Consider the following 24,164-nt stretch of genomic DNA (forward strand, 5'->3'; position numbering starts at 1 on the left):
AAAAAGAAAAAGAAAAGAAAAAAAAACCACACACACTAAATTATAAATTATAAATAAATATGTATCTGTATTCTAAGCTCTGTAATTCTAGATACCATTTTCTCCCTGAATATTAATTACTTTTTTACCCCTTTGTTTTTAAATAGTGGGACTGATAAAATCTGTGATACCTCCATTCAGGGTTTTTGTAGAGATCAAATAAAACAATGAGAACCCTTTTTTAACCCCGAGTGACACAATGCACTGGAAGGTGTGAGGAGCGTGATTGGCCCTGAAGTTGACAGCTTGTGCACTTCCAGGTGGACCTTCATTTCATGAAAAAAATCCCCACTGGGGCAGAGGCCTCCAATGTCCTGGTTGGAGAGGTGGACACTCTGGACCGGCCCATCGTGGCCTTTGTGAGGCTCTCCCCAGCTGTGCTTCTCTCGGGCCTGACAGAAGTGCCCATCCCGACAAGGTAACTGGGAGATGTTTGCCAGCCCTGGTGCCGGAAGCTAGTTAGTACCAGAAGTTAGGGCTGGCTCTTTGGAGAGAGCTATGAAAGCGGGCTGGGGGTGGGGCTGGGGCTGGGGGCTGTGACCATGGAGTACTGTTGGCCTTGGAAAAGGAGCCTAGAGAACAGTCAAGTCCGGCAGGGACCAGTGGCCTGTCTCACCAGGAGGCCTCGGTCCCCCTTTCCCAGTTTGAGAGAGCAGTATCCAGGGAACTGTTTCTAGGCAAAGGTACTGATATCTTTCCACAGCGCTGGCAGGGCTTGGCTGTTTGTGTGCCCTGAGGTGGTGACGCGGTGATTCAGAGCCCCACTAATTATAGAGAGTGCTCAGATGTCCAGAACACAATTCAGGCTCCTCTCCGGGGCTGGTCATCTCTACTTCTTATCCCTCCCTTTCCCTATCATTTTCTTATTAGAACAATGAACGGGAATTAAATGACCTGGAATTTACACAGCAGTGCAGTGTTTTGAAAAGACACCCTTTCTATTGCTAGGAATCACGTCTTATGGTAACTCTAAGAAACCCAGCCAGCCACAGTATTGAATGATGTTGTATAAATAGCTCAGGATGCTGTTTGGCCATAGCACTGTGATGTTCTGCTGCATGTTAGTACATGTTCTCATTGAAGGCAGTGATACTCTGTGTGGTAGTGGGGGAGAGAGATTACTGTCTAGAGTGGATAAGATGTACTTCTCTGCCTTTATTTACGTAACTCCCTTTTTTTTTTTTTTTTTTTTTTTTGCGTGTTTTGGCAGATTTTTGTTTATCTTATTGGGTCCAGTAGGAAAAGGTCAGCAGTACCATGAGATCGGCAGATCCATGGCCACCATCATGACAGATGAGGTACCCGCCATTTCTGCCTTCTATTCACTCATCTCATAATATTAAGCATTTACTCTGGTACAGAAACTGTGTGTGTTGTTGGGGATAAAATAATGACTGTCACAGCATTCTGAGAACTTTCCTGAGAGCCATTCAAGAGCCTCTGGAGACTTTGCTGGCTGTGCCATCTCTTGTTTGTTTATTTATAGACAGATTCTTAACATGTAGCCCAGATTGGCCTTGAACACCCAGTGCTGGGATTATAAGCATGTACCGTTATGGCCGCTTGACTCTTTTAAGTGAACAAGGATGCAGAGAAATCATTTTCTGGGAGAATTATTATTGCCAGGTAGAATGTGTAGATTCCTATTTAATGTAACTCATGAAGCCTGGGTTACCTTTCTAGAGAATATGGTGAATTAGATACAGTGAAGTTATTTGCATAAAGAAATGCTCCTGTTCCATGGAAAGGAGAGCGGTTTGCATAAGGTCAGGATGTGTCCTTGGGTGGTGTCAGGTGGAAGTGTCTGCCCACACCATTGTTCTGGCCCTGGTGAGGACTGCTGGGCAGTGGGTTTCCAAGGGGAGAAGCGTGGGCTGAGTTTATGATCTCTCTCTTGTTCTTTCACAGAAGACGTCCATTAGTAAGTCCGTCTAGTTTCAAACATGACTAACAGAGTGTCTGTGTGTCTCACTCTTTCTCCTGTGGAGATAATAGAATGACTTTAGAGTTGTATCTTATCTCCTTGACACAGGATCTCACTCTGTAACCCAGCTTCGCCTTTCACTTGCGGTGATCCTCCTGCCGTAGCCTTTGGTGTACTTGCCTTCACAGGCACATACGCCTCCACACTCCACTTTAGGTTCCTTTTAAAATCCACGTACCTCTTTAAGCACTGAGTTTTATGTCTTAGATGTCCATGCCAGAGATTAAAAAAAAACCAAAAGGCTGTATCCATTTATCACTATTCATTGGAGAGTGTTGTAAATAAAATAAGTTTGAGTTTTCCTGAGTTTTTTCCCTCCTATAGATCTTTCATGATGTGGCTTATAAAGCCAAGGAGCGAGATGACCTCCTGGCAGGGATTGACGAGTTCCTGGACCAGGTGACAGTACTCCCTCCGGGGGAGTGGGACCCATCCATTAGAATTGAGCCACCCAAAAATGTCCCTTCCCAGGTAACGTATGCATCATCTAAGCTATTGGTGGGTGCTGTTCCTTCCATAGACAAGCAAAATTATGTGTGTTTGTGCTGAATATACCGAGACATGTCCCTATTTGGGAGTTCTTGAATGTCAGACCTAGGAATAAAAGATTAACCTACAATAGCAGGTAGGCTTGGATGTGATGAGATGCCATTGTTAACTGGGAGTAGATGTTAAGCCAAACTTGGGGAGGACTGATGGAGAATGGCAGAGGGAGAGGGAAAATATTTCTTAGAAGTACATTATATACAGAATAATCAAGTGAGAAAGACACGGTATAATGAAAGAGCAAATAGGCTTCCAGATGGTTCTCTGACATACTAAGGATGGGAAGAGAGCTCCTATATGTACCAGGTGAGGCCAGGCATTTCTAGCCATGTAAATTTGACCTTCTCCGACCTTCGGCTCCCGCTCTCCCACCCTTGTGCTCTTATCTCTAGTTTACAGAATTAACTGATCTTCTAGGGTAAGATTTTAAAGGACAGTGAGATTTGAGAGTGGGATGCAGGTCATATCTTATCTCTGGAAAGTTCTAGTTAGGCGTCCCCATTCTATTGGGGACGTTGTTTTCTCCCACCCCCATGAAAGCCAATTGCGTCAAATCAGCAATACATTTGGAAGCCACGAACATTGGAACATTTTTCTGGCTTTTGGATACGGGGAAGAGCAAAGACAGACAGACGCTGGCTTAACTCGCTCTGTGGTCTTTTGCCAACAGGAGAAAAGGAAGATGCCTGGGGTTCCAAATGGAAACATCTGCCACGTAGAACCAGAGCCACACGGGGGACACAGCGGGCCAGAGCTTGAACGGACTGGGCGGTAAGTTCTGAGATGCTGCTCACTGGTGCTGCTCACTGGCAGACCCCGTGTTAAGGAATGAGGCATCCATGTCTGTGGTTGACTTTCAGATGGGACCATCTACTGTACATAGTGCAGGTGTGTCTAATATTGTATTCATTCATTTAGGTTTTTAAAACCATTTATTATGTTCTGCCTGTCCTCCAGTCCTTTCTAGATATTGTTTCCTCTGATGTGAACACAACCCCCCCCTTCCTCATTTCCTGGTGTTCCCCACTCATCCTTTGTCTCTACTTAGTTGGCAATTTCTTTGGAAAGCCTAGTATTCTCTGTGGCTAAAATGACATGCTTCTATAGTATTGGTCTTCAATGCCCCTCTTACCTCCCCATCATTACACCCCATATCATACTTTATTATTATTCCGTGTGTGTGTGTGTGTGTGTGTGTGTGTGTGTGTGTGTGTGTGTGTCCCCTGCTAATTTCTTGACTCCAAAAAGTCAGATACCCCACTGTATTCCTGGCACTCAGCACAGTGTCCAGTGTCAAGTGGACACACACTATCTGATGAATGAATACTTTTAGCATGGTACCTATGTGCAGCATGGAATGGACAAGGGATGAGTAAATGCTGGGTCATCACTTTAGGATGAGAAACTCGCTGAGGGCAGGAGGATGGGTGTTCCATTAGGTTTCTGTGAGGGGAAACCTACAGTTCCAGGCCGATATTTTAGAGACAGGTGTCCATGGCAGAGGTCCTTTTTGGTAGGTGAAGGTAACTAGTCCATAGACTAGGAAGTTCATTTCCCAGGTAGGAGAGAGATAAAATGAGGCACTGGTGTGGGAGAGGCTGGGACTGGTTCTAGATGTGTTTTGTCTAAGAAGATCCAGTGGGTGGAGTCCTCAGGGCTGGACGCCTTGCGGACATAATTCTCACACCATCCCCTTGCCTTGTTCCTCTTTTCTGGAAGCTCAGGTGTTTTTGTTTAATTTTTTTAATATAATGGATGATTTATTTCTCTGCTCTTAGAAATTTATGGAGAAGTCACAAAGGGAACAGAGAAATGGGGGGTGGGAATGGCCCTTAATTAGCACTGTCCTGATGGGGAGTATGTTTTTCTGGTTGAGAGGATGTTTGAAAGTAGCTGTGTTCTGGGGTAACATAGGCCTTGCATGGAGGTAGCTCTCGCTAAAGGGAGCAGCAGCCAGAGAGGAGCGTGGGAAGCCGGTGTCTGGCAGCAGTGAGGGGGCATCCGGGCAGCAGCTCCAAGGCTGAGGCTGTCCGGGAGGAGGATCAGGGTCTGACAGTGTTTCAGTGTCTCAGTGTATCTTTTTGACGTGTAAGTAAGTCTGTACCCAGGCATAGTTGAAGCCATGGGGTTGAGACCGCAAGGTTTTCTCTGAGGAAATAGAACATGAGAACCACGGCTTAAGTCAGCCCCCGTGGGGCTTTGGGCCACCGTTAGATCGGATTTCAACAGGTATAGGATCTTGGAAATAGTATATGATTTTCCCAAGGCAAACACCAGTGGCGGGACTGTCACACCCTTATCATAGACCCAATGATCTTAACTCACAAATGCAAGCAGGAATGGGAAGAGTCTGCATGTTTCACGCAGCAAGGACTTCTGGGTAGGACAATGCTCAGAGAAAGCTGTGGCCTAAGTTCTGCTTGGCTGTCTTCTTCCTGAGCTGATGTCAGCCTCAGGCCACCTAGGGAAAGGCAGCAGGGCCATGGCCTTCCTGTCATGGTAGGCTCTTAGGCCAGGTGACCCACTGCCTCTGTGAGAACTCCCAGTTCCAGGCCAGTCTGGCCCCTAGCCCACTTCCAACTATGTAAAAGGTGAATGTGGACCCTGGGTACGTTAAATGTCTCTGGAGCTTTCTGGATGGCACAGTCACAGAACAGTTGTAATTCTTCACACCATTTGTTGTATAGCTTTGAACGCAGATATCTCTTTCTGCATATCATGTAGTAGAACCCTGAGGCCAAACACAGAGACTTAGGGACAGTTGTCATGATGGGTGAAGAGGTGTTTGGAGATGAGGTGGAGTGGAGTCTAAGAAACAGGAAGTCAGTGGGAGGCACTCCTGTGTTCTGTGTTTCCTGACCCTCTGAGCCAGGGTTAAGACCATGTTGTGAGGCATCCTGATGTTGACTCAGGTGAGCTATCATGTAATGAAACAGGAAGTGTGACTGGATGCTTCCTAGCAACCCAGAAGCTCTGCAGCAGGATCCTCTGGGAAGGGGCTTTTGGGGTAGATTAATATCCCGTATTCGGGGAGCACATTTTTGGGAAGGGTTAATGAAAAAAAATCCAGAGCTGCTGTCTCGATGATCCCCCCCACACTTCAAACAGGTTTCTTTCAAAGCACACCTGACAAATGGATGGCTGGCCTGTCCCTAAAGCCCTCCAGGGAAGGGTTCCCTAAGTCAGTGGTCCAGAGCCTAGTGACCCTCTCCACGGGTAAGTCTGTCCTTGCATCAAGCTTCAGTTCATATTTCTGTGTGCCTCTGCCCCAAACACTGAACAGCAAGGACCCTGTTGAGGGAAAGGAAATTTCAGATATGAAGAGAAGCATCCACGTCTATTCATGTCTGCATTCTGGTCTGATTTTATGCATGAGTGAGGTATGGGGCTGACTCTAAAAGAAGCAATCAGAGCTGGGTGGTGGTGGTGCACACCTTTAATCCCAGCATTTGGAAGGCAGAGGCGGGTGGATCTCTGTGAGTTCGAGGCCAACCTGGTCTGCAGAGTGAGTTCCAGGACAGCCAGAGCTACATAATAGAGAGACCTTATCTCAAAAATAAAAGAAGTAATCAGAAATTATTCATAGTTTTTAGTGATGCTGTTAGTGTGACCCTAGCCTGCCTCTCTCAAGCATTACTAGGCACCTTCTGTTTCATAGAACTTGTCTGTTGTTTACCTCCCGTGCCCAGAGGCTGGCCACTGGGGGAGCCTCAAGGAGCCTCAGTGAGCTGTTGAGATTCTTTTCCCTTCAGAGGGAGGTTGTTGGTGAAAAGTGATGGGCCCGTGGCACAGGACACTGTTGTAGGACCCTGAAACAGTTGTATATGCCCCAGATTAGCATGGCCACCACAGAGGACCTTGAGGGTCTTTGTACAGAGAGAGCAAGACAAAATGGCACTCTGTTTTAAACAGGTCTTTGGTCCCAACCCAGAGACTGACCTTTGGTGATCTAGGCTGGCTCCTGGAGATAGCTCCTTTGCCTGAGCTGGTTTGTGGTAATGCAGATGCTAAAGCAGGTCCTGGGGGTGGCTTTCCTGTCCCTTCTCAAGACCACAGCAGATGGTGATGTTACTGGTATAAATGGAGGAACAGTGAGTGCCACAGCCAGAGGAGACGGGCGAGTGGGAAGTTTCCGCCCTGTGTCCTTTCTCACTGCACCCTCAGTCCAGGGCTGGAGTGGAACAGGGTTGCCTGGCTTGTCCCCTGGGTGTAGGTCCCGACCTCTTCACAGTTCCCTAGCTCTTGTGGAGGACAAGAGGCAAGGGTCAGCCACACTGCCCTCCAATAGAGAAAATGGGTTTGTTGTTGGAGTTTTCTTATGTAGAAAATTCTAAACTTGTGAAGAAGAGTTAATTATATAATGGCCCCCCCAGACACCCACCAGAGCTGTTACCAACATTTTGCCAATTTTGTTTCATTTATTCCCTCTCGCTTGTTTTTATATTTTCTAGATTATTTTAAGCTAAATCATCGATACCATTTTCCCTGTAAATACCTCAGTATGTATGTATCTCATTTAATAAAGATGTCTCAAAAACAGTTATGCTGATCTCAAGTCTAACAAGATTAACCATCTTCCTTTAAATTATCCAGTGCTCAGCCCATGTTCATTTTTCTTGAGATGATTAACTCTTCTTGGATTTTATTTGTTGATGTAGGATCCAATCAAAGTTTGCATTTACTAGTTCCTGCCTTAAAACATCCCCAGTCCTTTCCTTCCCCGCCCCCATGCCATCGATCTGAACCCACCACCTCCCCTCAGCTCAGTCCACACTGCCTTCACACTCCGCAGGGCGATGATTCTAGAATGCATGTTGGGTGCTGCTGCTCCACTGTTTAAAATCCATCAATAACTTGACATGCTGTTAGGTGTAGGTTCCAGTTCCTTGAAACCATTTGCGGCCTCTGTGACTCAGTTTCCCCAACCTTGTCTTTTCCCTTGTGCACCTTGAACCCTGGGGTGTCCCCGTGCAGGTCCCTCTGCCTTGTCTGGCTGTCTCCTTCCTGCCGAGTCACTGCTGAGATGCCCCTCTCCGGCCTATGCTACCTCAGCACCCATTGTCACACTTTGCCTGTCTCCTGCACTGGGCTGCTGGTCTTGGAGAGCAAGGGCTGTGTTCGTCTTGCTCGGTACTACGTCTCCAGTGCCTGGCCCCGTGCCTGGCCCTGATTGTCTTCTGCTTGTCCAATGCATGAGTCAGTGGTTCTGAAGAGACTGAGGCAGGGGGCTGCTCAGAGTAGGAATGTGCATGCATGGTGCTTTATACCTGGGAAACCCTAACAACACTAGTAACCTGATCTGCTTTTCACAATTCCTCCTAACAGCTTAGAGATTGAAATTGAAGCTAATGTTTGCCTTCTTGTTAATTTTTAGATATTGATAAATGGGCAGTATGCATACCTAAATTAACCTTTTTAATGCTTGGCACATTTTCAATTTTACCACACACTATACCCTTGATTATAACAGAGTCTGTCTATGCCAAAGAGGTGTGCTTGAAGCTGAACTGTCACTGAGCACATCTGCAGTATTTCAGGTGTGTTCTGCTCTGTGTCCTCCGAAGAGGATCGAGTTAGAGGCCTGTCGCCCTGTCTCTGCAGGCTGTTTGGGGGCTTGGTGCTGGACGTCAAGCGGAAGGCTCCCTGGTACTGGAGTGACTACCGGGACGCACTCAGCTTACAGTGTCTGGCCTCCTTCCTCTTCCTGTACTGTGCCTGCATGTCTCCTGTCATCACCTTTGGGGGACTGCTGGGAGAGGCCACTGGAGGACGCATAGTAAGAGCTTTTCGTTGTCTCTAATGGTCCAAGACAAGACTTCAGATCTTGTGGTGGCATCCAAGTTCTCTGGGGACACCTTACATAGTCAGTGCTGAGGAGACGGGGTCCTTTGTCCTGAGTCACTGGGTTTTCTGCCTCCCACGTATACACCTTCTGCTTGTATGTCGCTGTTAGTAGATGGTTGCCTGGGTGAACTGCTCATTTCCCCAAGCATGGAAAATGGATCCACTGATAACATTTGGAAACAAGATTCAGCGACCCTGTGTGATAGGATGTTGTATGAATGACATTGTGCCTTTATATATCTTTGAATACTGAACTGAGCTGAAGGATAAAACTTAGTTGAGGAATCATGGAAGATGGTTTGGGTACCTGAATTGTTAAAGCAGTGTTTGTTTGCGAGAGCTTTAGGCCCTGGGTACCCCCACTTTTGCTTAGAGGCAAATGATTGTCTAGGCATGGAGCAGCTAAATCAGTGCAGGTAAGGCAGCTCCTGTCTGTGGACAGCCGTGGACTCTGATATTTTTTCTCCTCCTCAGAGTGCAATTGAATCCTTGTTTGGAGCATCCATGACGGGGATTGCTTACTCTTTGTTTGCTGGGCAGCCCCTCACCATCCTGGGGAGTACTGGGCCAGTCCTTGTGTTTGAGAAGATTCTGTTCAAGTTCTGCAAGTAAGACATTGTTTTCCTGACAGTTAATGGATGTGGCTGCCACCTGCCAAAGCTGAGCACCAGCTCCATACAGGCCCATAGTAGACACAAACCTGATGGGCGGGAGTCTCTGGCCTGCCGTCCTCCCACGGTTCATGTAGCTGCAGGCCTCCTCCTCTCCAGAGCCTGCTTAGTGTCTCCTCACCAGTACTGAAAGTCTTTACATCTTTAGCCTCTTAGATGTATCAGTTTTTGAGCTTTATGTTTGTTTATTGTATGTGTATAGGCATTTTGCCTGCATGCATTGTGTGGGCAATGTCGATGGGGAAATCAGAGGGGACATTGGAGCCTCTGGAACTGGAGTTACGTGTGGTTGTGAGCCACCATTTGGGAGCTGGGAATCAAACCCGGGTCCTCTAGAATTGCAGCCAGTGCTCTTAACCATTGAGCCATCTCTCCAGCTGTTTATTTTGAGCTACAATCTCTTTGTGTAGCTCAGGTGACCTTGTGCTCACATTCCTCTTGCTCTGATCTCCTGAGTGCTGGATGCAGGCTGCACGGCCATGCCCAATATCCTAACTGACGCAGACTCCCGAAATTTTAGGACAGTCTTAAATTGGGTCTACTGACCTTTCTTACTCTGTTTGTGGATGGTGCTGGGTACTCGTGATGCTCTGGCTTCCATCCTAGAAGACCCTTTTCCCACACTGTAGACGCACGGGACCAGAGCCCGCATCATCTTCTCTTGGCACGACCTGCTTATAATCACACGGGGTGGTGATGGCAGAAATGCTGCACACACAGTGTTTTCTTCCTTCTCGGTCTTCTGTGTCTTTACCCTGCAAGCAGCTCCTGTGAAGATGTTGACCAAGCCGTCCCAGAGCTTTGCTGAGTAGTGCAGTGCATGCAGTGGGTGCAGTGCTTGCAGCCTTAGGAACAAAGGGTTGCAGTGCTGGTGTGGATACTCTGAGCTGAATCAGCCATAGTGTCTGTCTGTCCCTCCCTGCCTCCCTTCCGTGTTTCTTCATGAGCTTCGGTGTTTTCCAGGGACTATGCCCTCTCATACCTCTCCCTGCGAGCCTGCATCGGGCTGTGGACTGCCTTCCTGTGCATCGTCCTTGTGGCCACTGACGCCAGCTCCCTCGTCTGCTACATCACTCGCTTCACTGAAGAAGCGTTTGCCTCCCTGATCTGCATCATTTTCATCTATGAAGCGATAGAAAAGCTGATTCACCTGGCGGAGACCTACCCCATCCACATGCACAGCCAGCTGGACCACCTGAGCCTCTATTAGTAAGTATGTTCCTGCCTTTCTTCCTCGTCCTTTTGCTTTTCACTTACAGAATTAGGAACTTTCTGTTTACCGAGGTATGGCAATCAAGTAACTTAGGGTTTCCTGTTTGACAATGTAGTGTATGTATCAAGTATGTATCTCGATCATGTTCACCCCAGTCACTTTCCCTCATATTCCTCCGCCCTGCCACTTCCACTGATGCTTTTCTTCTGTCCAGTCAGTCTTCCTTCTCCGTTTACATCTTCGTGTGTGCGTGTGCGTGTGCATGTGTGTGTGTGTGCATATGTGTGTGTGTGTGTGTGTGTGTGTGTGTGTGTGTGTGTGTCTCATTGAGTTTGATTGGGTTTGCTTACAGGAGCACAGGTGGTGGGAGTTGTTTACAAGAACACAGACCTTTTGTCAATGGTTAGACCACTGAAGAAATCATTGCCCCTTTTTCTAGCAACCTCCCATTTTGTTTGGCATAGTCTCTTTGTTGTTTAACACTGTGTTCCCAGAAAGCTGACCTGCAAGGTTCCAGGTCCTCTGTCTCCACTTTGACCTACATCATAGGTGTGACGGATTGCAGCTGCACACGGCATTCCTCAGCGTCTAATTCTATAGATTTAAACCCAGGTTCTGTGTTCGCACAGCAAGCCCTTTGCCTGCTCAGCTGCCTTCCCAGCCCTGAGATTGGCCTTTAAAAACAAAAACCTAAGTGTAGTTTTGAGGCTTCCTTCTGTTGAGATTTGCATTTTAATCCTGTTATAAAAGGAAGGCCTGGCTTCTAGTTGTCCAGATGATGCCAAAGCGGGAGAGCCGCTGTCAGCTGACCACACTGATGCAAAGCCTGCTGAGGTTGGGGGACAACATGGTGGCCAGGTGGATGCGTCTCACCTGGATGGATAAGGGAGGGAAGGAAGAGGCAATGGAGCAGCTGGAGGAGGCAATGGAGCAGCTGAAGGGGGCAGGAAGTGGCTGCAGAGTGGAGATTCACTCCAGGGGTGGGGGCCGTGATGGTGGCATGGGAGTCTGGGATTGAGACTGGAAGAAGTTGTTGAGAACTGAGTGGAGCATCGGGACCTCCCCTTCTGCTGATTGATTCATAGCAAGAGCTTAAGAGAGAGAAACCAAACAAGGAACCACTGGTCTTAATATGGGCTTATCCCGTCAAGCGTAGGTTGTCCATACTATTTTATCCAAGACCCACATGCTGACTGAGTTGGACACATCTTTAGTCATGACCAACTGAAAATTCAGAGTGTGGTTGTGTTGATAAGTTGTCTTCAACCAATAGGAACCATCTCCAAGATCTGACGTTTATGAGAAAACAGGAGGAAGGCTTCCACAGAGCCCTTAACCTAGTCATTGCTACGAGCACTTAATAATTAGCTGGCTGCCTCTGTTTAGGAATGTCTTCCTCTTTCCCTAGCTGCAGGTGCACACTCCCGGAGAATCCCAACAACCATACTCTACAGTACTGGAAGGATCACAACATTGTGACTACAGACGTGAACTGGGCGAACCTGACTGTCAGTGTAAGTCCGGGCGTGGCCAGAGCCCTCTGTTGTGACCACTGTGAAGGACTCCTCGATGGAGGTAGAGTGGCCCCTTGCCACACCCTGGCATTTAAGCTTGAGCTGGATGTAGTGGCACACACCTGTATTCCTAGCCCTTGGCAGCCAGAGGTGGAAACATTTTGTAAGTTTAAGGCCGTCCAGGGTTGACAGAAGAGACCCACTGAGGGCTTGAAAAGGGCTACTTTGATCATGCAAGCAGTGACTGTGTGGCCTGTTATTGATTAGCTCTGTTTCATCATATTGATATACTTAACGATTTCTTTGCCTTTATCATGCTGAAATTGCTACATTTTATTTATTTATTGGTCTCTGTATCACCCTTAGTGGCAACAGTTAGCTGATACACATTTCTAGTGGATGAACTCAAGAATCACCCTCTCTTGTTTATTTTTGAAAACTGCCTTGGAGTTTGTATGAGTTTATAAGTTATGGAAAGAAACTGGTATGTTTTGTGAAGGTGTATGCACCTCCAGTAGGGTGGGTTTCCCAGAGATCCTTCAGATGACTGTCAGGCTCTGAAGTGCTGCAGTCCTATCGTGTGCTCGTTTCTACCAGAGTCTCCACGGCGCTTAGAGAATTTGCCGCTGATGGTGGTTGTGGTGGTATTGTGTTCCCCAAAATATTGTGAAGGCTAATAAACTTATCTGGGGTCAGAGAACAGGACGGCCACAATATTAAACGGAGGATAGGCAGTGGTAGCACACGCCTTTAATCCTAGCATTTCAGAGACAGAAATCCCTGTGGATCTCTGTGAGTTCAAGGCCACATAGGAAACAGCCAGGCATGGTGACACACGCCTTTAATCCCAGGGAGTGATGGCCGAAAGTAGAAAGATATATAAGGCGTGAAGACCAGAAACTAGAAACATTTGGCTGGTTCAGCATTTGGCTGGTTCAGCATTTGGCTGGTTAAGCATTCAGGCTTTCGAGCAGCAGTTCAACTGAGATCCATTCAGATGAGGACACAGAAGCTTGCAGTCTGAGGAAACAAGACCAGCTGAGGAACTGGCAAGGTGAGGTAGCTGTGGCTTGTTCTGCTTCTCTGACCTTCCAGCGTTCACCCCAATAACTGGCCTCAGGTTTGATTTTATTAATAAGACCTGTTAAGATTCATGCTATAGGCAGTGACAGCTTTATTGCGTTCCTTTGTTTTATATGAACATGATAGCTGATTTTCATTAAAAAAACAAAAACAAAAACAAAAACCTCACAAAAATGAATATAAGAGTAAACACAAAGCCCAGCGGTGGTGGCACACGCCTTTAATCTCAGAACTCGGGAGGCAGAGGCAGGTGGATCTCTGTGAGTTCGAGGCCAGCCTGGTCTACTGAGTGAGATCCAGGAAAGGCGCAAAGCTACACAGAGAAACCCTGTCTCAAAAAAAAAAAAAAAAAAAGTAAACACAAAAGCTTAATCAAACCTAAATATTTCTAACTTTTCTTTTCCCTTTCTGAAATCCTCTCATACTTTCAGGGAAAAGAAAGCTGCTCCTTTATTTTCTCCCACATATGCCCTGTCCTGTGACTAGGAGACATGTGAAGATAAAATTATGTGGGGACAGTGACAGATCCAGGCTTTGTGGAGCTTGAAGAATATTCAACTTTCAAAGGGTCTCTATAATACAAATAATATCCACTTCTGAGTTCTTCCCAGAGGCTCAGAAGAAGTGTTTGTTTCAGACAATTCTAACTTCATGCCTAGATGGATGTATTGGTTAGGACCAGCAGTGTTCCTGACAGGGACCTGCTAGTGAGGGCCCAAGCTGCATGGTGATCAAGAGGCCTGTGCTTCCCGCAACTGTGGGACGGCAGTGTGTGGTGACCTCAGAAAGCAGCTGTTTGTTCCTATGTGCCCGCCTTTTGTAACCCAGAATTGTTTCTCCAGGAATGCCAGTACATGCATGGAGAATTCATAGGATCGTCATGTGGTCATCATGGACCCTACACTCCCGATGTGCTCTTCTGGTCCTGCATCCTCTTCTTCACCACCTTCATCCTCTCAAGCACCTTAAAGACATTTAAGACGAGCCGCTATTTCCCGACCAGAGTAGGTAGCTGCTCCTACACTACTTTTGTGTTAGGATTCTGCCCTAGAGATTGGCAGCATAAAGGACACCAGCTGTCCTGATGAGCTGCATGGTGGCAGCTATCTAGGTAGCCTCTTTCTCAGCTCCATCTTCATTCATGGTATGGAATGAGGATGCTTAAAACCTTTTTGATTAACAAGGGCCAGGTAAGTTGAAGGAGGTGGTAATGTCCTCTAAAGGTTACGTCTCTCCAGAATGCTGTTGAAGTTCATGTCTGAGACACTTGGGGTGTAAAGCTAGAGCAGGCTTGTGGGAGAGATTGGCTTTATGTGCTTTAAAGGACCCCAAAGCCCCTTCCAAGGCGTGGTTCCTGACATAGATTACAAACTCCCTGACTGCAGGAACCAGCCTGTCCCTGGCTTGGATTCCTTTCCTGACCATCTGAAGCCTGTGTCATGAGCAGGGTCTCTGTCTGTTCAGACAGCAAATCAGAAGCCTCAGTTTGAGCAGCTGTGTGGGCCATGGCTTCTGTGAGATCTCTCCTTCCGGCAAATCCACATATCAGACTACTTGAATCTGTGGGTGGAGGGCACGGTTGGTTACTTACCATCTACATATCCATGGCTGAAATCCATCCTTAGGCCTTAGTGAGTCTGCAGCACATATTAAATAAGTTCACAATCTGTTTCCTGTCCAGACAGATAGTTAACAAGAGGCTGCTACCTACTGACTAGTGAGTGGCTCACACCTGGGTTAAGTGCTGTGGGGGACACAGAGTTAAAGATGTCTGCAGGGCCAGTGAGGTGCTCAGTGGGTAAAGACTCCACTGTCAAGCCTGACGACCTGAGTTCGATCCCTGGGACCCACATGGTAGACAGAGCAACTTCTGTCTCTCTGTGTGTCATGGTGTGTGTGCATCTATACAGAATAAAAAAGGAAATAAAGACTTTTAAAAGTAATCCAATAGTAGTGTCTTCTAGTGGATATGAAGGAAAAGTCCAGTGGGCAGCTGGTCCCATCTACCTGGAAAGTCAGTGCCGTAGGAATTCAGAGGAAGAAGGAAGGTGTGGTCCCAGGGTGTCAGGGTTGTTTCATGGTGCATGTGTGGGCATGAGGCTTCAGAGAATCCGTGAACATCCTGGAGAGTATGCTGTAAATCTGATACATCAAAACAAAGTTAGTGGGGATGCTGTGTGCGGCCAAGATGTCTTTACCTCCTTCCTGTGGGAGGCTGAGACCAGGGTGCTCGTCCCTAGCTTTGATTAAAGCTCACCTAAGCTCTAAAATGGGGTGGTCCTCTTGGGACAGGCCTTAAAATAGACGGGAATACACGTGCACACATAAGCACATGTATACATACATGTACACACACCACACACACATGCATGTACATACACACTACATGTACACACCACACACATGCACACACATCACACACAAAGTACACACACCACACACACATAAATGCACACACATCACACACACCACACACACATAAATGCACACATATCACACACATGCACATGTATACACACAATACACAAGCTTCACACTACACACATAGACACAGACACAGACACAGACACACACACACACACACACACAGGAAATAAGCACTATTAAAAAAAATGAAGCAGGAAAGAAATGCTGGGGGCGGTGGCGAGTTTTCGGGAGGATCGTCGGGTGTCAGCAGTGCTGAGGGGACTCGTCCATCATGGCTGCAAGCGTGAGGAGTTTCAGTTAAAGCCAGTCCTTGGCTGCACCATGGAGAGAATTTCAGATAAGCCAGAGTGAAGAAGATCAGTGAGTTTATGTAACGTGTTTAGACAGGGTCATGTAGGGAAAGGACATACACACTGAAGACACGCAGAGTCACACTTCGGGGCTTCTTGAGGCGTATGTGTGATTTTGTGTTTTTCTAGTCACTAATACTAAGTACTATTCTAGTTACTAATACTAAGTACTATTCTAGTTACTAATACTAAGTGCTATTCTAGTCACTAATACTAAGTACTATTCTAGTCACTAATACTAAGTACTATTCTAGTCACTAATACTAAGTGCTATACTAGTTACTAATACTAAGTGCTATACTAGTTACTAATACTAAGTGCTATACTAGTTACTAATACTAAGTGCTATACTAGTTACTAATACTAAGTGCTATACTAGTTACTAATACTAAGTACTATTCTAGTTACTAATACTAAGTGCTATTCTAGTTACTAATACTAAGTGCTATACTAGTTACTAATACTAAGTGCTATACTAGTTACTAATACTAAGTGCTATACTAGTTACTAATACTAAAGTACTATCTAGTCTAATACTAAGTACTATACTAGTTACTAATACTAAGTGCTATACTAGTCACTAATACTAAGTGCTATTCTAGTCACTAATACTACGTGCTATACTAGTCACTAATACTAAGTGCTATACTAGTTACTAATACTAAGTGCTATACTAGTTACTAATACTAAGTGCTATACTAGTTACTAATACTAAGTACTATTCTAGTTACTAATACTAAGTACTATACTAGTCACTAATACTAAGTACTATACTAGTTACTAATACTAAGTGCTATACTAGTTACTAATACTAAGTACTATTCTAGTCACTAATACTACGTGCTATACTAGTCACTAATACTAAGTGCTATACTAGTCACTAATACTAAGTGCTATACTAGTTACTAATACTAAGTACTATTCTAGTTACTAATACTAAGTACTATTCTAGTTACTAATACTAAGTGCTATTCTAGTTACTAATACTAAGTGCTATACTAGTTACTAATACTAAGTACTATACTAGTTACTAATACTAAGTACTATTCTAGTTACTAATACTAAGTACTATTCTAGTTACTAATACTAAGTGCTATACTAGTTACTGTGCTCACAGGATGTCATTACAGCAAGGTTTGAGGACTGAAGCTTAAAAATTAAGTAAGGACGTATTCCGTCTCTGGGAGCTGGCTTCATCAGCAGTGTGTTTGCCTTGTGAACACGAGGCAGCAGTGGGAAAAATCACAAACCCAGGGAAAAGGTCCTGGTGTCACGGCACACACTTGTGATTCTAGTTGTAGGGAGAGGAGACTGATCTCTGGGGCTTGCTGGCAGTCACTCTGGCCTAATTGGTGAGCTCCAGGCTCCCCGTCTCAGAGGAGATGATGGTATTCCTTAAAGGTGGTACCCAAAGGTGACCTCTGGTTCTCTACATACATATGCACATATATGCATGTGTGCCCACACATGTGTGAGTTCGTAAACAAACAAAACAACCAACAAGCTGGTTTACTTAAAAACTCTCTGAATGTAGTTTTTCTTTTGTCTGAGATTGTACGGTTGTCCTGAGGTGTGCTGACCCAGCCACACTCAAGGCCTGAGTAAGGGCCGTCTTGTCTCCACGCCTTCAGGAAGACAAGCACCGTGCAGGCAGATCCAGAGTGGGCGTCCTGTCCCTTCCCAGTCCCCTTAGAGTCCCTGACTTTTTGTCCTGTCTCAAGAGAATCTCAGAAAGAAGGTCATGTTTGAGTGAAGCTGCAGGGGCCTTGGGAGTTCCCAGAGGTCACCTGACATAAGCATAGGGAGGGAGGTGAGCAGTACAGGAGTGAGCCGGGCTGGCAGAGCATGAGAGAGTAGCACTCAAGGAAAGCAGGCAGGGAGCCTGTGTGGCTGGAGCAGCGTGAACAGGTGGGACAGCTCTGGAGGCTCCGTGCACCTCACGGGGAGGAGAGGGTTTTGGGTTTTGAACTTGGTGAAACAAGGAGGCCTCTGGGTTTGGGCAGAAGGACATGATTCAACCTGGCTTTTAGGTTATTACTCCAGAGCTTTTGTTTCAAGAACAGGGAGGGCAAAGGTGACTCCTGTGAGAGATGGCAGTGACTGGCTGCGTGTGGGCACAGCTGGGGTGACAAGTCATGCCCAGGTTCTGGGGATGTTCTGAATGGCGGCTGATAGGCCTGTGGATGGGTTGGATCCAGGATGTGGGAAGGGCGTGAAGGTGCTGCTGCTGAGATTTGGGCTAGCATAGACGACCTCTGCTGGACCCAGATCTGAACCTGAGCCTGTGCATCCCAAACTCTGCTCTTTAGAGACTGGTCTTGACTTTATGTTAGACTTGGTCAGAGGTTTGTTGTTCCATATTAGACACACACATTGTGGGCATTCCTTTGAGTATACTAAAATTGTCTTGTTTGAATGGGTTTGTATTAGTTCAGCTGCCGTGTTTTTCTGGGAAGCTGTGGCTCTTTCAGGCTGTAACATCTTTGCTGTGGTAACTGCTCTGGTCTTTCCTGTGCTAGGTCCGCTCCATGGTGAGTGACTTCGCCGTCTTCCTCACCATCTTCACAATGGTGATCGTGGACTTCTTGATTGGGGTCCCGTCACCAAAGCTTCAGGTTCCCAGTGTGTTCAAGGTAAGTAGGTCTCGGGAGCCCATGCCTGAGTGTGGGCTGATCTGAAGTGGGTCTCAGAGGCTCAGGAAGTAAAATGTATTGTGTGTTATTATGAATACGCGCCCTGCTAAGCTTTCGGTGATGGAAAGTGCCCGTTTACATAAAGATGTGCTGGTGTGCAGAGGTGGGCCCAGGAGCGCACTTGAGTGACGCCACCCTCACAGAGCTGCAGCTTTAAGGAATTGGGAAGGAGTAGAAATGACCTAAGACCTAAGAAGTCATCTGAACATCTCTTCAACTGTATTTTATGTTTGGTTATTTATAATCCACAGTAGTGAATTAATGAATGATCAATCATTGGGATCCCAAATCTATTTTAGTGAAGTAAGTAGATGAGACAGGAGAGCTGAGCTGATTTCCACAAACCCCATTGGGTGGAGAGGTCAGAAAGCCTGGATATGCTCAGCTCCTTCAGAAGACTCCAGAATAGGAGGGGCTGAGGATGGCCGGAAGACAGATAGTACAGAGGCAGTCCTTGGTGCTCCATGGTGTGTGCCTTTAAACCCAGCAGTCAGGAGGCAGAGGCAGGCAGATCTCTGTGAATCTGTAGGCCAGCCTGGGCTACAGAGCGCGTTCCAGGCCAGGCAGGGATGCTCCATGGTAACTCTCCCAACTTCCTCACTGTCTTCACAGTGATTGTAAGGAGACATACTGTCTCTCTTCCTCTGTTTTTCTATTTTATCTGTTTAATTTTGTTAAACTTGCTAAAATGCTGAATGGGTTGAAAAACACCCTCCAGAAGTGTAACACCTCCCAGAGCACGGTGTTCTTATCCCTGTATGAACAGACACCATCAGCTTTCTCTCTTATACCTAGTGGGCTGCAGGACAAATGGATTTTGTATAAAAATGGGCAAATTTGGAGCATTAAGCAGTCTGGGAAAGTACCATGATGCACAGACTTAAGACCTGAGTTGATTTCTGGGACCTCTGAGAGGCAGGGGAAGACAGAGAGGGAAATCGAAGACCAAGGAAACATGGCTGGTACAGACAGCCCAGGAAGCAGAGCAAGGCGTCTCCTGCCTTCTCTCCTTAACCAGCCAGTCTCAGCTCCCGAGGCCAGGCTGAAGGCTGGTGTAATCACTTCTTATCCATTGGGGATTAGTTCCAGGACCCAGGGTACAGATGCTCCATTCCAGAAAGGAAATGCTATATTTCCTAAATGCTACAACCTGTGTGCAAACTCCTTTGCAGTTAAACCCCCTTAGACTGATTTTATCTACAGCAGTGTAAGTGGCGTTATCCTGTAGTATTTAGAGGCCAGCGACATGCATCCGAATGTGTCTAGCACAGTGGCATCTCCTCAGCATCTTTAATCTGCAGTTGATTCAGTCTGCAGGTGTAGAGCGAACCAACAGATTTAGCAGACCTGGCTGTGTGATTACTTAGGATATCAGTAATGCGTTAACAAGTTTCTGTATTGGTTTGAGAACTTAACTGCTCTCTAAGACCACGTAGTCTCTCCACATAGGTTCTAAAGCTTCTAGAATTTATTTAGCCCATTCGAAATCCAGGACTTGCCAGTATTATTGAAGAGTTCTTTAACCCAAGTGCCGTATCTACTGTTGCAACCAAATGCTTCCGATTCAGCGATCTCTCCCTTACTCGCTGCCTTTTGGGGTCATTCTGGGTCATAGCCTTTTGTCCTCCAGCACCATGTGTCTTTTCGGGGAGTGCACAAGGGGGAGGTTGAGAGTTTGAACAAATAGCTTAGAAAGCCGTCGAAGAGGGTCCTAGGTCAGATATCCCCAAGCTTTGGGACTGCTAAGTCTCCAGTACCTGGGCTCCTGTTTGACCACTGATGGGGGCGCAGGGTCACTCTCCTCTCAGCCCAAGAATCTGAGTAAACGTGGGTCCACTTGGCTTTTGTTTGTACATCAGACATAGTCCATGGCTCCTGCCAGGAGGGGTGAGGGTTGTCTGTATTGCGTTCATTTGTCTTGGGAAGTCATTTTTTTTGAACAACAGATTTAGTTGCTGATGTATTTACTTGGGCTGACCGTGAGATAAAGTTGCCTTCTCTGCACTTGGGGAGCAAATGGAAGGCCATGTGGGATTAATGAATATTCCACAGGAAGCTGATAAGTGACAGCTGACCACTAAGGGGAATTTGGAAAAAAAGGCCAGAGATTTCCTTAGGGGTTGTTGTATTTCATGTTTTGTTTTCTAAGGATTTTTATTCAAATGAGAACAAAAAGAAAAACAGAATAATGATTCAGTTTGGTTTGTTTTGTCCAGAGTTAAGATACAAAAATCCAGCTTGTTTTATCTCTTAGCCGACGAGGGACGATCGAGGATGGTTTATCAGTCCCATTGGCCCCAATCCCTGGTGGACGGTGCTAGCTGCGACCATCCCGGCTCTCCTGTGCACCATCCTGATATTCATGGACCAGCAGATCACCGCCGTCATCATTAATCGGAAGGAGCATAAGCTCAAGGTAACCAAGCTTCAGACCCGAGGCTGACCTTCTCACTTGGGCCAAGCCTGGCTGTGCCGGGAACTGAGCTGAGGGAACTCTGAGGGCTTTTCATTGCTTGCCTGTTAATAACAAAGGGTGGTTGGAGGTGAGACCAGACGGAGCACGTGACGTAATATGGGGGGACTTGGACTCCATTACTCTCCTCTCAGACTGTGTAGAGGGGGTGGCCACAGGTCCTGCTGGTTCCTAAGTAGCTACATGTTCTGAATCAACAACTATACAGCTTTTCCTCCTATGGTTCAGCTCAGGGCTTTGACCTCTGTTTCCCAGAGGCAGAGATTCTTCCACTGAGGCCCATTGTGAGGCTTCAAGGTGAATCTTGAGTTAGGGTTACTCAGGCTAGGGTTAGTTCTAACTCATGTATTAGTGAGAGGCCACATGCCTTCCATCTCTATGGTAAAATCCAGATTTGGCACGGATGGGGATGGTGTCCAGGAACTCAATAAAAACATCGTTCTGTAGTTTCTAGGACGGTCACAATGTGGCTTGCTTCCTGCTGCTCTTCCAAAGAAGGGTTGAGTTTTGAATGTCTAAACTCAATCAGAGGAAGTTAGAGGCAACTGTATGAAGACCAGATATATATATGACAAGCTAAACTTCCCTTTTTCTTACCTGTTCCCTCCAAACTGGGAGGGTTGTAAGTGTTCTCTGGACTCTTTCCCCTTCTACTCCAGCTAGCTTTGAGCCTGAAGCCTTTAGCTCACTATTCCATGACCTGCTACAGCCAGCTCACTGAAAGTGACCGTTTCCCCACAGAAAGGCTGTGGCTACCATCTGGACCTGCTGATGGTGGCCGTCATGCTGGGTGTTTGCTCCATCATGGGCCTGCCTTGGTTTGTGGCTGCGACTGTCCTGTCCATCACACATGTGAATAGTCTCAAGCTGGAGTCTGAGTGCTCCGCTCCTGGGGAGCAGCCCAAGTTCCTGGGCATCCGAGAGCAGAGGGTCACAGGCCTGATGATCTTCGTGCTGATGGGCTGTTCTGTCTTCATGACAACTGTCTTAAAGGTAATCACTCATCCAGGGCCCTTGTGCCAGAAACTGTGCTGGAAATGCAGGGCTCCAGTATAGACATACACTGACCTCTGCTCTGGAAGAATTGATTTTTTTTTAAAAAAGATTTATTTATTTGTTATGTACACAGTGTTCTGCCTGCATGTATCCCTGTAGGCCAGAAGAGGGCGCCAGATCTCATTACAGATGGTTGCGAGCCACCATGTGGGTGCTGGGAATTGAACTCAGGACCTCTGGAAGAGTAGCCAGTGCTCTTAACTCTAGCCCAAAAGAATTTATTCTTGTGGGTAAGACAGTTAAATGTGCTTAAGAAAACAAACATGGTAATTATAAAATGTAATGAGTAATCTGATGGGCCATTGTCTTGCCATTTCCTTTTCTTGGACTAGCTCCCTTCATGTTAGAGGTCCAGCCCAGGGCCTTCTGCATGCAGAGCAAGCACTGTGTTGCTGAGCTATGCCCTGGCCCTTCTTACCCCTGGCTTTTCGTTCTTGAGACAGGTCTATATGGCCCTGAGTGCTAAAACTCACTATGTAGTCTAGGCTGGCTTTGAACTTGTGGCAGTCCTAACTGCCTCTGCCTCTTGATTGCTGGGATTGTAGATATTGTTCTAGTATGTTTTTTATTGTTGTGATAAAGACCATGACCAAAACAACTTGGGGAGGAATGGGTTTATTTCACCTTACGCTTTCAGATGACAATGCATCATGTAGAAGTAGAAACCATGGAGGAACGCTGTGTACTGGCTCATACTCTGGCACATGCTCAGCTGCCTGGGGATGGCGCTGCCCATAGTGGGCTCCCACACTCACCTTTAATCAAGACTGTCCCACAGGCAGTTCTTACTGAGACATCCTCCTTCCAGGTCACTCTGAACTTATGTCAAGTGGATAATGAAGACACCACCCAGCATTGCTACAGACTTGTCAGCAAACTGGGACGTCTGGTTACTCTAGAGTCGGGGCAGCATGAAAATCCAGTGTGGACTTTCTGAGAGGAGTTATGTTGTTCTTTAGCGCCAGGATAAAAGCAGACTGAGGGGCTAGGGCTGTTGAATGCTCTGGGTTTGGTCCTCAGCTCTAGAGCAGCAGGAGAGGTGCTGATGTGGGTGGAGGTAGGAAATTCTTTGTACACAGTAAGTTCAAGGCTAACTTTATCTACATTGAAAGACATGATGTGACAGGAAAGCCACAGTCTCGCACTGTGTCCACCACTTTAAAAAGCTCGCAGTATAACAACATGTTCTCAGCTAGTTTCCTCTCTGGTGCCCTCAAATCTTAGGTCAGTAAAAATGCAGGTATACGTGTGTGTGTGTGTGTGTGTGTGTGTGTGTGTGTGTGTGCACATAACCATGAGTGTGTATGCATGTGTGTACATGTATGTGTGCACATGACCATGAGTGTGGTCCTGTCCCATCTGTATAGTCATATCTAGGGAGGAGGAAGACTGGCAGAGGGAGAGGCTGGAGGAGACGCGAGGCCCATGACTTACCTATGGATCACAATTCCATTTCAGAATAAAATGACTTTGGTCATCGCCAGCTTATCCTTTTGTTTCTGCTTTAAATGAAGGAGTTTATGAAGCTGTCTGTGGCTTTCTTTCACTTTCAAAATTAAAAATTTATAGAGATGGAACATAGTGGCGCACACCTTTTAATCCCAGCACTCAGGAGGCAAAGATGGGCAGGTGTCCATGAGTTCAAGGCCAGCCTGGTCTACATATTGAGTTCCAAGCCAGCCAAGGCTGCACAGTAAGAGTCCGTCTCAAAAAGAAGACTAGCTAGCCGTAACCTGCTGGTGCGCCCCATGTCTTGTCTCCGCCCTTATCTGCAGTTCATTCCGATGCCGGTACTCTACGGAGTTTTCCTCTACATGGGAGTCTCTTCTCTACAAGGAATCCAGGTATCGTGTGGTTCGGCTGGACCGTATCTCTTGCTCTGTGTTCACTTGTCCTGACCAGAGAGGCACAGTCCCCCAAGGGAGGCACAGCCAGTACCTGAGACATGACTTCCTGTTTTGCCATTTGGCTAAGCAATGTCTTCAGATGTGGGGCACAAAATAGGTCAGGCTGGCGTAGGAGTCTTGACTTCCAGAATGACACGGGTTTATGTCACAGTTCTGGTCATTCTTACACAGTGGTTATTTGTCATTAAACCAGGGACACTTGGCCAAATTCCTGTAGACTAGGACCACCGAGGTGGCCCAGCAGGAAGGGCTGACCACCAGGCCTGTAAGGTGCTGACCACCAGGCCTGACGATCTGAGTTCCATCCTTGGAACCTATGGTGGAAGGAGAGAACTAGCTGCTTTGTCCTCTGACCTCCACATAC

At 46.6% G+C, this 24,164-nt stretch overlaps 1 protein-coding gene across 1 annotated transcript in view; it reads left to right on the forward strand.

Annotated features, from left to right (window-relative positions):
* Positions 1 to 24,164, forward strand: part of Slc4a8 (solute carrier family 4 member 8) — a 65,078-nt gene that overhangs the window by 29,678 nt on the left and 11,236 nt on the right. Inside the window, exons 8-20 of the mRNA XM_036207701.1 lie at positions 300 to 457; positions 1,250 to 1,337; positions 2,348 to 2,494; positions 3,240 to 3,340; positions 8,171 to 8,345; positions 8,888 to 9,021; positions 10,048 to 10,293; positions 11,706 to 11,811; positions 13,737 to 13,898; positions 18,191 to 18,304; positions 20,619 to 20,780; positions 21,579 to 21,830; positions 23,669 to 23,737. Of these exons, the coding sequence (XP_036063594.1) occupies positions 300 to 457; positions 1,250 to 1,337; positions 2,348 to 2,494; positions 3,240 to 3,340; positions 8,171 to 8,345; positions 8,888 to 9,021; positions 10,048 to 10,293; positions 11,706 to 11,811; positions 13,737 to 13,898; positions 18,191 to 18,304; positions 20,619 to 20,780; positions 21,579 to 21,830; positions 23,669 to 23,737 (1,914 nt within the window). The remainder of the gene's footprint in view (positions 1 to 299; positions 458 to 1,249; positions 1,338 to 2,347; positions 2,495 to 3,239; positions 3,341 to 8,170; positions 8,346 to 8,887; positions 9,022 to 10,047; positions 10,294 to 11,705; positions 11,812 to 13,736; positions 13,899 to 18,190; positions 18,305 to 20,618; positions 20,781 to 21,578; positions 21,831 to 23,668; positions 23,738 to 24,164) is intronic.

Source organism: Onychomys torridus, chromosome 16 (assembly GCF_903995425.1).
Source record: "Onychomys torridus chromosome 16, mOncTor1.1, whole genome shotgun sequence".
Classification (NCBI taxonomy): domain Eukaryota; kingdom Metazoa; phylum Chordata; class Mammalia; order Rodentia; family Cricetidae; genus Onychomys; species Onychomys torridus.